Source organism: Cricetulus griseus, chromosome 3 (assembly GCF_003668045.3).
Source record: "Cricetulus griseus strain 17A/GY chromosome 3, alternate assembly CriGri-PICRH-1.0, whole genome shotgun sequence".
NCBI lineage: Eukaryota > Metazoa > Chordata > Mammalia > Rodentia > Cricetidae > Cricetulus > Cricetulus griseus.
Window position 1 is genome coordinate 24,202,614 of NC_048596.1, and position 17,031 is coordinate 24,219,644.

Genomic DNA, 17,031 nt, shown 5'->3' on the forward strand with positions numbered 1-17,031 from the left:
ATAGAGGACCAAGGTTTAATTCCCAGCACCCATGAGGAGGCTGACAACCACCTGTAATTGCAGTTCCAGGGGATCTAATGTTCTCCTGGCCTCTGCAGGTAACCCTAATCACATATACAAACCTACCCCCAGTCACATACACAGGATTAAAGATAAAAATGCAAAGAAAAAGTCTATCCACTGTCCTCAGTTGCTTTGTTCAGTGTGACAAAGAATCCTAGCACACAGTTTACTAGTGTCAGAAACAAATTACCGCTCTGTGACGTTTTGCTTGCTTATGTTAATTCAATGTCTATCTTCCCTAATAGAATGTAAACTCATGAGAGAAAAGACTGACTGGGGTTTGTTCACTATTGTACACTTGGCACCTAAGTCAATTACTAGAAGCGGTAGGTGATCAATAAATATTTATATGTGAATGAGCAGTGACACATGCCCTGAAAAGTAAAGCCAGGTACAGGCTGCAGGTACCAGTGCCACTGCACAGGAAGCTTGCACTCACCACACTCGACTGCGGCTGCAGAACCAGACGTGCTTGCTTCTTCCTTTGCTTCCGGTAGTAATTTTCAAAGGTTTCTTCATCACCCTAAAGAGCACCAGGAGAAAGATGGTCATGACCCTGCCTCTGACTTCCCTTCTTCCCTTGCCCTCCCAGCTGAAAGAGCCTTCTTCATCCTCTGGGGATCATGTTAACTTTACAAACTGGAACATAAATGACAAACGGCATTTCACACAGATGGTAGGAAAAGGAGTTTGGTGTTATAGCTTAAAAAACTAGCGACTTTATTTTGAAGTTACCTAAAATAAAGATTAGGCAATTAGACATTTTCCTAATTTACCACTTAAACAAGCTTTTCACTGGCCGAACTAAAAATATGGTTCTCTAAAAAACTAAAAAAAAAAAAAAAAGCTGTCAGACTATGCACTGGTCTCTCTCTCTCCATGCCGGCCACACCCTGTCAGTGTGTCCGCTTCACTGTCCTCCCCACTCTTAGGCTTTTACACATGCTCTTCCTGGTGGGCCGTTCCCAGCTCACATTCTCTCTATGACACTGTTACTCATCTTTCAGGACTCCTGGATGGCAAGTCCTTTAGAAAGCTTTCCCTAGAGTTCCAACTCTTTCCCTTATTTTCAGTTACTCTGTAACAATTCACACTTCCAACCACTGCACCATCCAACAAATAAACGGATGATGTTAAACGCGGATAAAGATACATCTCCATCCTGTCTGATAAGTAAGAATCCTCTCAGAATCAAAGAAAAAGTTAGGAATCACATTCTCCTCTTCATCTAAGACTCCAAAAGAAAAACAGGGAAAATGTAACAATAGAAAAATTCTTAATGAAAAAAAAAAGATTTATTTTCTTTATATTAAGGAGCTACAAAACCATTACTTTTCTAATTGTCATCTAAAATAAATTCATAATATAGAAAAAAATCTTAAGTATCACCTACAGAAAGCCTTCTAATGTTCTTGTGCTCCAGCTACCAAGAACTTCAAAGTAACTATGTTACTGATTATGCAATTCTAACACATTAACTGAGTTTTTTTATTAAGACTTTGAACAAATGCAGAGGATATGACATTAAAAATAATATACAACCTCATTTAAACAGAGCCAGTGTCATTTACTTATGATACATGGACAGCTCTCACATACACAGTTGACATGTATCCCTTTACTTTTGAATTCCTGCTAACAGCACACTACCCTTACACAATTTTACCTGATTTCATTTATTTTGTCCAAATATTGTATTTTCTAATGTAAAATGTTTTAGTGCTTATTTTCTTTTTGAGCTTACAAGAATCTTGATGTTAAAATTATTACTTCATTTCAGGCATAAACTATTCTAATTAGTACTTAACTGTTCCAAATAGCATCAACATGGGCTATGTTCTAATAATGAGTAAATAAAATATAAATTTGTATTGAAAATTAGTATCTTTTAAATTTATATAAAATATAATAGTTTTGTTTGTCCATTTTGAGGGTTAACATTTTATTATTAATTCAATGGTTTTTAATATTTAATGTTTATTGCTATCAGGAGTCCTAAAATTCTCTACCCATTTGTTCTTTTTCTTTTAAACAAAGCCTTGCTATGTGGCCCTGGCTAGCTTCCAACCTACAGACCTGGTGGGGGGGTGTAATAAATATCAATGAAATGATTCCTTATGATAATCTGCTATACTCAGATCAGTGCCTAGCCCAACTGTCATCAGAGAGGCTTCATCCAGTAACTGATGGGAGCAGATACAGAGACCCACAGTCAAACACAAGGCAAAGCCAGGGGACCCCCACAGAGGAGGGTGAGGAAGGATTGTAGGAGCCAGAGGGGTCTATGACACCAGGAGAACATGGCTCACAGACTCAGTTAAGCAGAGCTCATAGGAACTCACAGAGACTGAAGCAACAATCATGGGTCTCACCTAGGCCCTCTGTATATATGTTATGGCTGTGTAGCTTGTCGTTCTTGTGGGACTCCTAACAATAGAAGTGGGGTGGTGTGGGGGGTGTCTCTGACTCTTTTCCCTGTGCTTGGGATCCTTTCCTCCTACTGGGTTCCTCATCCAGCCTTGATTTTAAGGGCTTGTGCTCAGTCTTATTGTAACTTGTTAGGCCACATTTGGTAGATATCCCTGGGAGGCCTGCCTTTCTTTTTTCTTTTTTTTTTTTCTTTGAGAAATGAAGGCATTGATCTGGGGGAGAGGGCAGGTGCAGGGAGAGACAGGAGGGGAAACTGTGGTCAAGATGTAATATATGAGAGAAGAATAGAATTTAAAAGAAAGAAAGAAAGAAAGAAAGAAATGGGATTTTAAAAAAAAAGAAGAAGAATTCAAATAAATCTGTCAGAAAAGAACTAACCACAAGAGTAAGCAGTATATAACATAATTCAGCTTGGGTTATAATAAAAGACATAGAATCCAAAACACCAGCTAGGCTTGGTAGCACAGATCTGTGAGCCCAGCTACTCAAGAGGCTGAGACAGAAAGATCACAGGTTCAAGGTCAACCTGCACAACTTAGTGAGACCCTGTCTCAAAATAAAAGTAATGAGAGCTAAGGTGCTGGGGTGTATCTCAGGTGGCAGAGGGATTACCTAGCATGCACAAACCCCAGATTCAATCTCCAGCACCACATAAACCAGCCAGTGGTGGAAAAGAGAACCAAGTTCAAGGTCATCCTTGGCCAACAGTAAATCCAAGGCCTGGCTGGGCTATATAAGAACCTGTCAAAACTGAAAGAGAGGGAAAGAAGGAAAGAGAGGAAGAAAGGGAGAAGGGTAAAGAAAAAAGAGGGAGAGAGGCTGGGATGGAAAAATTAAGTACTACCACTCTCTACTAAACTCAACATGGTTGAAAGGAGCAGCAAAGAATTAAACCACAGTATAGCAAACTTAGATGGTTAATATGTCAATGAGATGTGCCAAAAATACTCACCAAAGCAGAATAAATGTGTAAGCATCGGTAAACAGGGGAAAAGTCAACGAGATCTTGAACAGTTAAGACCTAAAATATAAATCTATTTTTAAAAATGATAGGTTAAACTATCAAATAATAAAAAGTGAAAAACAGCTATCGAGTCACAGACTGTTATAATATTGATTTAATTCTCCCATAACAGGCAATATAAACAACCCCATTTCATTTCACTTTGGTGTTTCTTCCGTTCATTCTTTAAATGCTTACTGTTGCTGCCTAACGATTACATAGTCTAATATTTCAGATCACTCACTGTCCAGACTGATGGACATAAATCAAGTTGCACATGGAAAACACAGTACTTTATGAAGCAAAAACTATTCACTAATAAAAGAAGAAAGAAACCCCATTACCTCCTCTTCATTCTCAGCCTCCTCTTCGAGCACATGTTTCAATACAATGTCATTCTTCTCTTCTAGGATGCTGTCATTATCTACATGCGTATTTTTCCCAAACCTTGCATTGTTTTGCTTCTGCAGAATAACACTGAAGCTTTTCTGCTGTTGTGCCTATTAGAAGGAAAACAAGGTTCAAATTATTTCAAAATTGATTCTAGTCAAAAGCAACATTCACTATCTATCCACCTGCCCATCCACCCATTCATCCACCTACCAAACTACCTACTTACATATTTGATGCAGGCTCCTGCTATATAGCCAGGCTGAACTGGAACTCTCTATGTCTCTCAGCTTGGCCACAAACTTGAGGTCTTCCCGTTTCAGCTTCTCAAGTGCTAGGTTTATAGTTGTGTGTCACCATGCACAGTGCTCCAAAATAACTATTCATAACATATTCCTTTTTATAAACTGTTTCTTATGTGTGTCAGGACTAGGAGAAAACTGTGCATGTGAGACCAAACTCAAACCCATTCCTCAGGATCATGACTGACTGACTGATTTGAGATGACGTCTCTCATGGACACCTGGGGCTGACCAAGTGATCCCCCAGTGATCTGTCCATATCTGCCTTTCTAGGGTTGAGATTGCAAGCACACATCAAGTCTGGCTCTTTTATGTGAGTTCCAGGGATCAAACTCAGGTCTTCATGCTTGAGCAGCAAGTGCTTTACCTACTGAACCATCTCCCAAAGCCAGTAATTTATTATTGAAATGTAGGCGTAGGATCTGTAGCAATGTCCTCTTTTTAATTCCTGATTTGTACTTTCTTCTCTTTCAAATTCACAAAGGATTATCAATTTTATTTGGAAATATTATGATCCAATTTTTAGATTGGCTGATTTCCACATTGCATTTTATCTTTTATTATGCTTGTTTCTTTTTTTGTTTGTTTGTTTGTTTGTTTGAGACAGAGTTTCAATATGTAGCCCTAGCTGTCCTGGAACTAGCTTTGTAGGAGGCTGGCTTTCAACTCACAGAGATCTGCCTGCTTCTGTCTCCCAAGTGCTGGAATTAAAGGTGTGTACCTGGCTATTCAGCTTGTTTCTGATCTTAATACTGAACTGTGGATTTTAATTCAAACTGCATTTTTAATATTTCTATAAAAGGAACAATTTATGTGAGGTGAAGAGATGGCTCAGTAGTTAAGAGCACTTGCAGATGACCAGAGTTCAGTTCTCATCATCCATGTTGGGCAGCTGACAACCACCTGTAACTGAGTCTTCAGGGGATCCAACACCTCTAGCTGCCTCAGGCACCACACCCAGACACTCCCACATACACATAATAAAAAATAATAAAGATAAATCTTTAAAAAGGAACAATTTAGGACGTTAGCATAACTCCACTTGTGTGGCTAATGCTTATTTTGAAGGCAGATTTGACCACTAGAAAACATGAGTGCAGCCAGGCGTTGGTGGTGCACGCCTTTAAAAAGCACTGGGGAGGCAGAGGCAGGCCAATCTCTGTGAGTTCAAGGCCAGCCTGGTCTCCAGAGTGAGTGCCAGGATAGACTCCAAAGCTACACAGAGAAAACCTGTCTCAAAAAACCAAAAAAAAAAAAAAAAAAAAAAAAAACAGAAAAAGAAAAAGAAAGCATGAGTACAAACCATGTGAGGGAAAGGACAGACTTCTGACAGTTTAGCTGGTGACTGACTGAAAAATCCAAGTTACACTGACTTTACCTAAATTTTTAAAATATCTGTAACTGCAAAGAAAATACTGAAAAAAAAAAATCCATTCTAAAGGAGGATGAAGGGTGATAAAACGGTAAACATGTCAAGAGGTAAACATTCTTTACATCCTAGACATCAGCAATATTAAACTACAATGTTAAACTCACCTGTTTCATGGCTGTTTCACCTATTTTGTCAGAATGCTTTCGAATGCTTTCCAGGAAGTCCTTGAGATCAGACATGGAGATTTCTTTGATATCCTCTCGGAGTTTAGGAAGAGTGTCTATCATTAGCTGACAGAAACGGTACTGACTAACCCGGGGAAAGTACACATTCTCTAACTGTTCCATCGTTTTCAGGGCCGAATAATACCTGCAAGAGGTTAACAGGGAACTGTAAAAAGTTCATGTGATTCACTTTACAAAAAGATCCAAATAACGACTCAGCCTGACGCTCCCTCAAAGAGGAGTGACAGCAGCTGGGCTCTCAGTGCTGGGATGTTTGCTGAGCACACACAAGGCCCTGGGTTCCATATACAGCACCAGGGAGAAAATAAAATGAACATTTATCTCTATTACTAAACACAACTATGCATACTATATATACATTGATAGCTAACATTCATGGCTCCTACTGACATAACCCTCCTTACTTAATTCCATTTAAATGTATAACATGAGAAACACTATCATGGTTGTTGCAATGTCTTGACTGTAAATAAATTTACAAATCACAACACAATACTAAATTATTCACTATGCAATTTCTTAGTATCTTTTCTACCACAATATCCATCCACACAATGGTACCATCAAAAACTATAGCATATGTTTCATTCATTCTAAATAAATGCAAACTTTATTTAACATTTTTTAGAAAATTTCATGACTATTTAATTAGAAATATCACTAAGTTCCTCAAAAGTCAGATGAATGATTTCTTTCAATTCAAATAATATTTTCTGATTGGCCACTATTTATCAGGCACTATGGGACATGTCAGGTGTCTGATAAACCAGAGTTTGTGCCCCAGAGAAATTGACAACTTTCATGGACTTATTCTTTCTTTCAACCCTCTGTGGTATAAGTTATTGGCAGCCAATACTATTTATATGCTATGATGAGAAAACTGAATAGTATGCAATTTGGTCAAGATGTCATAGTGAAGCAGTTCTGGGACTCACAGTAAAAACATATAAATATCATAACTTTCAGAGATCCCAGGAAAACTAGAAAATACTGTAAACAAAGATAATGGAAAAAAGAATATATCAAACCTTGGACAAGGCATTGCTTGTCTGTCATGCCAGTGTTGTGGAATATTTGTGTATATTGTAAAGATGTGTCTCTGTCTAAGACACCTTCTGACTGATTTGATAAAGAGCTGGATCATCAATAGCCTGAGGCAGAATGGTCATAAGTTCAAGTTTTATATATATAGATATATATAATTTATATATATATACATATTATATATATGAATATTTATATATATATACATTTTTTAAAATATTCATCACTCCACAGCAATAATCAGGAAAAAAAAGGAACAAAGAAAACAGAGATTAAAAGTGGAGATCCCAGCTGGACAGTGGTGGTGCACACCTTTAATATCAGCACTTGGGAGGCAAAGGCGGGACGGGCTCTGTGAATCTGAGGCCAGCCTGGTCTACAGAATGAGTTCCAAGACAGCCAGGGCTATGCAGAGAACTATTTCTCAAAAACCCTAAACAAAACAAACAAAACACCAATGTGTCCTAAGCTACAAGAGCTGACCTGAACTTCTCATGAACAACACAGAACAGCTGGAGTGCAGCACCTTCAGAAGTATGGAGCCTCACACCTTCAGCCCAACACTGGAGGAGCCAGAGGGGTAGGACCACTGCAAGTCTGAGGCTACACAATGAGTTCCAGGCTAGCCTGAGCTACAGATGAGCCCTGTTTCTAAAATAATGATTACTGGGTTTTATTAATAAAATAAAATGGACCAAAAAACCATATAAGAATGATATTTGGCTGAGCGTTGGTGGCACACGCCTTTAATCCCAGCACTGGAGAGGCAGAGGCAGGCGGATCTCTGCGAGTTCGAGGCCAGCCTGTTCTCCAGAGCGAGTACCAGGATAGGCTCCAAAACTATACAGAGAAACCCTGTCTCAAAAAAAAAAAAAAAATGATATTTGGGGCACAGTGGGGAGATAAAAACCCTAGACTGGAAGACAGTAACAGCCACTTGGAGACACTTTACATGCTTTTACACTTGAACAACTGGTGATGAGTTAAAGCCTTTGCCCCATGAGAAGAAGGGGTCAATGAAACGAAGAGAAAATAATCCCTGGGGGCTTGGGGGGCATGGATAGAAGGCTTGTTTTTTGCAACAAACACATAAAACTTTTTGAAGTTTAAAATATGAGAATGCATAACACAAACAGAAAACATACTAATAGTACATAAACAAAAGACTTTTCTGGCTTATTTATGTTTGATAAGGGAAAATTACTATTCCACAAATTAATACAGATAGGCAAACCTACTGAAACTCAAGGTGCAGCCTGATGACGCAAGGCATCTGCTGACTACAGATTTGTATGTTATGTGTTATAATTGATTATAAATAATTAAGAATTGTTTTCCCCAACCCACATGTGTCTTGTTTATTTTGGCTTTTCAGTCTTCCTTTGGAGTTGTTCATTTTAAACATCTTGAACATCATCTTATCACTGTCCCTGTGGCAATTAATAAGCCGCTTCTTATTACTTTCCATGTCATGCTTTCATCTGCATTAGGAAGCTGAAGTTGAAGTACACTGCCCTGGCTGCCAACTCATAACCACCTGTGCTCTGCTTTCAGCCGGCATCCTGCACTCAACCCTGCACTATAGGAAAAGATGTCAGTAAGTTAACAAAATTCCGACTCCTTTTGAGTTGTCATCATCCTTTATCAGTACTAGCAATCTTTCATATCCCCTATAAATGATAAGGATTCATAAATACGTGGCTACTGTTTGCTTTACTGGGCAATAACAATAAACACATTGAATGAGAAAGGTTAGAGTTAAGACAAAAAGCAAAATCCAGATTCACTGTAATTGCCACTGAGTTGACCTGTGCTTCCAGAAAAGGACTCTTAAGACAACAGAAAAGCGAACTCACCTTTTCATGCTCACCTGTTCTTTCAGCTTGCTGTACATTTCCAGCACTGCATTAAAGACAATGTTTTAGCTTTATAAGAAAGTACGTTCGACATAACAAATTCATTAGTCTTCTCTATACTATGAAGTGGTGAGCTAATGTTCTCAAAATGTTGTATGTATTATTAATTTGCACATATTAAACATTATATACATTAACATATTAAAGCTGGAACGATGGTATACACTGATACCTGCAATGACACAGGAATCTATTAATAATCATTCTATTTAGAAACTACTAATATCTCTTTCCAGAAGTGGAACATTTCTAATTTAGTTACTTGAGAAAGAAGACTGAGTGACAGTGAGATTCAGCTGACTCAACATAAATAGCACAACTATAATATAACTAACTATACAAGGAAATTTACACCCAAGCTACAAGAAAGAAAACTGTCAAATGCTAACAGCACAGCAAGTTATAGCATTAGTGGAAATAGACCCAACAAAAAAATCTTTACTTATTTCAACCCTTCCACAAAGCCCCAGAAATACAATTATCCAATAAAATAGTAAACTTTGAACTGTATAATTCCAAGATCTTCCATAATACTTAACACATAGGGAAACGTATGTGTTGCTCATCAAAAGGGCAAATTTGGGGAGAGAGGTTTAGGGTGTGGCAATGAAGAGTAAGTATTGACTCATGCTCAGAGCCACAGGCCAGCACCTCTGCTTCACAGCTCACTGAGGTGCGCGCTGAATCCAGCTCTCTGCCACTCATTCCACCAGTACCCAATCTCAGGCTTACTGTCTAAAGTGACAAATGACAAAGAATTCAGGGAAGAAGCTGTCGTCATCGTGGCTAATCCAATGATTTAACGGCAGCAGAGGCACTATTAAACCCCATTCAAAGTGTTCCTCAACCATAAAACCTTTAGAAAACTGGCATTTTATCTATTTAAAGTTAACATGCAAATATCCCCGGTCCACTATGACTGAGTGGACTTCTAGGAATTCTAAGAAAAGCTATTCTCATTAGTGAGAAAACAATATATTTATCTTAGCCAATAAAAACTGCTGTGTAATGGCGACTTCTCAAGAAAATGGAAATGAGTCTACCACAAGATCCAGCAATTCCACTCTTAGGCATATACCCAAAAGAAGCACATTCATACAACAAGGACATCTGTTCAACGATGTTCATAGCAGCACTATTTGTAATAGCCAGAAACTGGAAGCAGTCTAGATGCCCCTCAGCTGAAGAATGGATAGAGAAAATGTGATACATTTACACAATGGAGTACTACTCAGCAGAAAAAAAAAAAACAATGGAATCTTGAAATCTGCAGGAAAATGGATGGAACTAGAAGAAACCATTCTGAGCAAGGTAACCCAATCATAAAAAGACAAACATGATATGTACTCACTCATATGTGGATTTTAGACATAGAGTAAAGGATTACCAGCCTACAATCCACACTGTCAGAGAAACTAGTAAACAAGGAGGACCCTAAAAGAGACAAACATTGTCCCCTGGAGAAGGGGAAAGGGTCAAGATCCCCTGAGCAAATTGAGAGCACGGGAAGAGGGGGGAGGGAGCTACGAGAATGAGAAGGGAAGAAGAGGAAGGATGCAGAGGTCATGAGGGAGCAGAAAGGTTGAGTCAGGTGAAGAATAGAAGAAAGGACATGTGATAGGTAGGGTTTTAGTTGGGGGGAGTGGGAAGGGAGGAAGGGAGGGAGAAGGGAACTGGGATTGTCATGTAAATCAATCTTGTTTCTAATTCAAATTAAAAAATGATAAAAAATGTTTATTAAAAGAAATTAAAAGAAACTAAACAGACACCAGACTTCCATTTTCCATGTGAATAAAAAGGTCAACTTGTCAATAAATTGTGTAATGGTAAAGAAAAAAAAAAAAAAACTGCTGTGTAGTGGCATCTTGTTTTGCCAGTGAACTTTTGGTGGTGGCCATACCCTATGGGCATGGACTTGGGTGTGCAGACGTGACCCCTTTATAAGGTAAAGGAGGGGCTGGCTCTTGGGTTGTGGTGAGAGCAACGGAAGGGCAGAGACTGCATCTTCTGGAGGAAAAAGACCACAGTAGTTACTTACTATTATCTGTGTAAGTGCTTCCCTAATAAATATCTAATTATCATTTATCTTGGGTCTAGTGGACTCATTTAAACCCCGCCTTCACTGCTGACAATGTTGACAATATCATTTATATTCTAAGCTAAATTTCTATTACATAAGTAGAATATATACATGATTTTCTATTTCCTTGGATATGGTGAGTTAAATTTCTTCCTAAAGAGGAAATAAAAGTTAAACCAGACCCTGAGATGAATTTCAGTGACAATGAGAAGAAAAAGAAATGGCTTTGAACAGGATGTATCCAACTTAAAACACAGTAAGTCCAGGTAAAGAAAATACTGGTAGGTCGGGCGTTGGTGGCGCATGCCTTTAATTCCAGCACTTGGGGGGCAGAGGCAGGTGGATCTCTATGAGTTCAAGACCAGCTTGGTCTACAAGATCTAGTTCCAGGACAGCCTCCAAAGCCACAGAGAAACCCTGTCTTGAAAAAAAAAAATTAAAAGAGAAAATATTGGTTAGTTCTTGAGAATTTATGTGATATCCCAGTAATATCTAAGCCAGACCAGGAACTAAGTCTTTCCAAAAAACATCAGGAGAGGCAAAAGGGGGGAGGCCTAGTATTTATAATGTTTCCTTACCTTATTTGCAAAGTGAGACTGTGAACAAAGCAAAATCAACCTGTTAAGTGACAAACAGAAAGCAATGGGAAAACTAGAGATAAAAAAAAAAGACAGATTAGATAAAGATTAGAAAACCATAACTAAAAGACACTCTCCCTGACAGAAAGCAGACAAACATGGAGATGGGGTTTTGGTGGGGAGGTGATCCAAATGGCCAGCTAGGCAGAGAAGAATGCAAAGATGTTTAGGAAACAGGTGAAATGGAAACATTTATGTTCTAAAACTCATGGAAATCCAGAAAAGGAGCAAACATGAAAGGCAACCACAGGCATTGCTAGGGAATTCCCATAGAGAAGATGACTACTATCCAGTACTATTGAACTATAATTTTATCACACCAAACATTCGATACATAGTCTGACTCACCTGGGAGGCATAACTGCAATTTCTCTACTACGGTTGTAATATTTCTCTGCTGAATTCTACATCGAATAATATCTTCTGTTTGTACTATCACCTTAGAAAATAAAGGTGTTGACAATTTTAAAGTGAAATGGCACCCATATACAGAGTTCTCTCTCTCCCTCCCTCTTTCCATCCATCCACCCTTCTATCCATTCATCCCTATGTCCATCCACCCTTTCCTTACCTCTTTTCCAGCATCTTGAAACCTTCGGTTGGTATCAGTCACTTGCACCTTAAAAACAGTTTCGCCTTAGTTAGACAAACGTGCATAAAGCTGCCCTGATGTAACTGCTCACCCTTGTAATCAGATCATGCTTCATGAGAAACTCAGAACAAAGAAATGCAAATTCAAATTAACTCTACAGCTTGAACTTGAACTTTTGATTGAAAAGGACTTTTGTTAACTTCAATTGGTTATGACAGTTCTTTTTAACAGATTCTGTGGCAAACTTCTCAAATTTACTCAGGATTTTTGAACTTTACTTGCTTTTCTGGGTCTGTCAAACAATTCAAATCACTGACCCAATTGACCACTGGTCCCTTTTTGATAACTTCAATGAGGTCTATGTGCCATTCACTGTCTTTAGGAAATGGCTATTGCATTTTACGGTAATTAAACATTCATATTTTCTGAATGCAAACCCTGGGAGGTTGGTTAACATCAAACACAGAAATCTCAGGCCACAGCAGCATGTTCGAGCTGCAGGTGCAGCCGAAGCTCAGCTTGGACTTTCCCACATATTAAGTGACTCATTAGGTCATTGTCTGAGGAAGCACATGCTCGTTTATTAAAAATCTCATTAGCTGCAGACCAGAGATGTTCAGTGACCTCACTGATGGTGTGCCTGGTCTCTTGTTATCTGAATATCCTCTATACGATGGCCTTCCTAATCAGAATCTTTGGATTCTGCCTGATAAGCACTTTAAATGAAAAGACAAGACAATTCCTATAATTAAATATTTTATATTCTGACTGAACAAACCCAGGCCTACTTTAATAGATAATGCCTCCAGTAGGGCAGAATATGTGAACAACTTTCTTTAATAAATTTTTCAGTATAATTAAATAACAGCATGAAATCATTTATAGTAAATTTTTATGACTTTAGAGGATAATGATTTTTTTCTTGGTATTTCAAGACATGGTCTCTCTGTGAAGCCCTGGCTGTCCTGGAACTCACTCTGTAAACCAGGCCAGCCTTGGACTCACAGAGATCCATCTGCTTCTGCCTCCCAAGTGCTGGGATTTAAAGGCATGCGGCACCACTGACCAGTGAGGATAGCTTTTTAACACTATTGTATCATCTTTTTGAAAAAATCCTAAAACTGTAAATAGGCCTTTCCCTGTTTGCACGTCTAACACATTTCCTGCATGTAAAGACAGCCAATTGGGGGAAGAATAGAGGAGAGAGAGCAGGATGAGAGATACCATAACAGAGGGAGCCACTATAGGTCCGAGAAGAGATCTGGAACTAGGGAGATCTCCAGAGACCTACAAGGAGGACACGATCTGACAATCTAGGCAATGGTGGAGAGGATAACCTAAAAGCCCTTCCCCTAAAATGAAATTGATGACTTCTCTTTATGCCATCCAAGAGCCCTCATCCAGTGGCTGATGGAGGCAGAGACAGACATCTACAGATATACACTGAGCTGAAATCTGAATTTAGTTGAAGAGAGGGAGGAATGAAGAGCGAAGGGGCTGTACCAGGTTGGAGAAACCCACAGGAACAGTTGGCCTGAACAAGGGAGAGCACATCAACCCCAGACGCTGTCTGGGAGGCCAGTACAGGACTGATCCAGCCCCCTGAACATGGATGCCAATAAGGAGGCCTCTGCACTCCAGGAAGCCTCTGGTGGTGGATTAGTATTTTTCCCTGGTGCAAGAAGGGACTTTGAGAGCCCATCCCACATGAAGGGCTACACTCTGACCCTGGACACATGGGGAAGGGCCCAGGACCAGCACAGGAAGATTTGGTGGACAATGCAGAGCCCCCATTGAGGGCCCTACCCTGCCTGGGGAGTGGTGGGTGGATGGGGTGGGAGTAGGTTGGGGGTGGGAGAGGAGGGATGGGGGTGAGAGGAGGGAGAGGGAGAAGGGACTTACATGTGAAACAAGTTTGTTCCCTAACTTGAACTAAAAAAAAAAAAAAAAAAAAAAGCCATGAAACAGAAAAAAAAAAAAACAAAAGACAGCCTACTAGGTAAAAAGCACTCCTGTCGTTAGTGCTGACAACTGTGTTCATGGAGCTCAATTATGTGTACCACTTACTTACTGAAAGTGCACTCAATGGCCATGGTACTGCAGTATTACATAACTTAATGATAGTAAAGGCAAAGAGAAGTTGCATATATTTCCTACCTTCAGTTTCTCTGCATCAGCCCTTACTTTAAGGAGTTCCGTAATAGCATCTACAAAGCCCTGATGATGAAAGTTACACATCTTTTCAATTTCCTTGTCATGGTTGCGGATACAAGCATCTAGCTTTTCCATAAACTTCTTGTGTGCATTTGGTTGATCATCATACACAGACCTGTATGTAAAAGAAAACTAAAATTAACTTCTCAGTTCACCGAAAGTCTTTCCTATTAAGCACAGTCTTTGCTGTAACTACAGATTTAATCTCCAAGCAAGTAAATTAACTAGACAGTTATTACCTTCATTAGAAATAATTTTAAAGGGAAATATTTCATTTCTTTTTGAGTATGCTAATACTCAAAGACCGAGAAGCCCTCTAAATATATTCCTAAGTGTCCAGAAATAGAAGTCTTGAGGCTTAGGAGATGTGGGTTAAATACTAGTCCTTAGCATACTAAGGCTGAAAACTGCATCAGTGGAAGAAACTCATGACTTTCACAGCATTTACTATGTGTCAGAACAGGTTCTAAAAGCTGTCTAGCAACTCTTTTGTCTTCACAAAAAGCCTATAAAATGGATATTGTTATTACCCTTGCTTTTGGACACATTATTCACTATAACTTTTTGGATACATTATTCACCATAAATTCCACAATGCAAGATTTATGACTGGAATATGCATCCTGGCCCTCTGGTTCCAAAATTTACATCCTCAAGTACAGAATCATATTGTGGTTACCAAGCATTTGCAAATGTGGTACAAAGTTCAGTTTATGCTAACACCACAGAAAGGGCGATGCACCAACCCCTTTACTATGCAGTAGGCTTGTCCTTGGCTCCAGGAGTGAACACTCTGTAAAGTCTTGTCTGTTGGCATGGAGGCCATAACAGTAAGATTTATGAAAGTGGGGGCCTTTGAGTGCTTGGCTAGAATGAAGCTCTGGTCTTGGTCACCTTCTTTTTCACTTATATACTCTTGTCTTCAGCTTGACTCTACAAACACACAAACATCTTCCAAATTTATATTTCCACCTCTAACCTCTCCTCAAGCTGCAGACTCAGATCTCTCCAAATGAACGTGTGGTGAGCATTTATCTTCAGTTTACTCAAAAGGGAATTCCTAACCCAGTTCCCCCAAACCTTAATCTTCTTCATTTTAGTAAACTCCACTTAACTAGTTTCTCAGACAAAAACCCTGAAAACATGCCTGACCTTTTTCCTCCCCTTCTGACCACAAATGATTTGGCACAGGCATATCTAGTCTGTGGCCCAGGATAGTGATGAATGCAGTCCAACACATTTGTAAATGACAACATCGTATCACAATGTCAAAAGGCTGCTGGGCTGGTGAGATGCTCAGCAGGTAAAGTTGCCTGCTGCCAAGCCTGACAATGTGAGTTAAATCCCTAGGATCCAAATGGCAGAACGATAGAACAGATTGTCCTCTGACCTCCTGCCTATGCCATGGAGCGTGTACACAGATGCATACACACACAGCATGTGTACTTAGATACATACATACATGCACAATACATAAATAAATAAATGTAGGGGTTTTGGGGTTTTTTTAAAGTTGGCCACCTCTGATCTAGAAAACCCATCACATTCACAATCACCCTAGACTAAGCTAGCAACATGTCTTGCTTCAAATTATAGCCAACTGCCTCCTAACTGGTATGATTTTACCTTGCCTCCACCTTCAGTATCTTCTCCACAGAGTAGCCACATGATGTATAAAGGGAATGGTCTTATTAAAATAGAAGATCTCATAACTCAAATCATTCTTCTCTCACAACAGCCCTGCAAAGCTCTGTATAATTTTGTTGCACATTGCTGCACTGGCCTCACTTCCTACTGATCTCTGTGCCAGCAACACTGGTCTCCCCCTGAATTCTTTGTTGTTCTCCTTTTTCAAAAAAATATTCATTTATATATGTATTTTTATGTATGAGTGCTCTGTCTGCATGCATGCAAGAGAGAGCTTCAATCCCAAGTAGTTGCTGGGAATTGAACTCAGGACCTTTGGAAGAACAGCCAGTTCTCTTAACTGCTGAGCCATCGCTCCAGCCCCGACCGCATGAATTCTTGGACATAACAAGTACATTCCTGCCCTACGCCCTGCAAATGTGTGTTCCCGTGTGTTCTCTCTCCCTACCTCCTCCAGGTCTTTGATCCTTTTTCTGGAGAAAACGGTGGGGGAGAAGAACTGGAGGAGAAGAGGGACGTAGTGGTTGGAGGAAGTACAGGAGGAGGGACAGGAAGTGGGACAGGGCGGTACATCACCCCGTCCATCAAAGGCTGCTCTGCTTTTAACTAAAAATGTTACACCCTATGAAACCCCTGTGTTACAAGCAACCAAAGCAATTGGCCACCTATTTTGATTCAAGGTTCATGGGCGATGAGAGAAGCATTTGAGTTCAATGTTGTGCGGTGCATAGTCTGTCTGATATGGGAGTGTTCACAATTCAGACTCCCAGGGCTCGGGAGATGGCTCACCCATCAAAGCCCTTGCTGTGAAAGCTCAAGGACTGCAGTTGGGATCCCTAGAACCCATGTAAGCAGTCAGGAGAGCTGCCTAGGTCTTAGTGATAGCAGTAATAAAAATACCAACTGAGTGCTTACTCAGAGTGCTTCCCATGCAGGGCCGAATCATTGGACACTCACCACACCTCCACAGCACACTCTGCTAGCAGCTCTTTCAAGTGCACTGAGGAAGATTAACTCGTATGTCTAAAGTCACATAAAAACACTGCCAAAACTAAATCCCAAATCTACCTGATGCAGTATAATTTAAAAGCATTG

At 39.7% G+C, this 17,031-nt stretch overlaps 1 protein-coding gene across 6 annotated transcripts in view; it reads right to left on the bottom strand.

Moving 5' to 3' along the window:
- The window catches only part of Exoc6 (exocyst complex component 6), a 128,515-nt gene that overhangs the window by 88,040 nt on the left and 23,444 nt on the right, over window positions 1-17,031 (bottom strand). For 5 of the 6 annotated variants that reach the window (XM_027407453.2, XM_027407452.2, XM_027407455.2 and 2 more), the window contains exons 2-9: window positions 14,233-14,404; window positions 12,055-12,102; window positions 11,832-11,922; window positions 8,706-8,751; window positions 5,725-5,929; window positions 3,841-3,996; window positions 3,446-3,514; window positions 503-586 (exon numbers count right to left, since the gene is read on the bottom strand). In XM_027407453.2, coding sequence (XP_027263254.1) covers window positions 503-586; window positions 3,446-3,514; window positions 3,841-3,996; window positions 5,725-5,929; window positions 8,706-8,751; window positions 11,832-11,922; window positions 12,055-12,102; window positions 14,233-14,404 — 871 coding nt within the window. Of the gene's footprint in view, window positions 1-502; window positions 587-3,445; window positions 3,515-3,840; window positions 3,997-5,724; window positions 5,930-8,705; window positions 8,752-11,831; window positions 11,923-12,054; window positions 12,106-14,232; window positions 14,405-17,031 lie in introns of those variants that run through there. The other variant, XM_035441863.1, reaches the window with a different exon arrangement.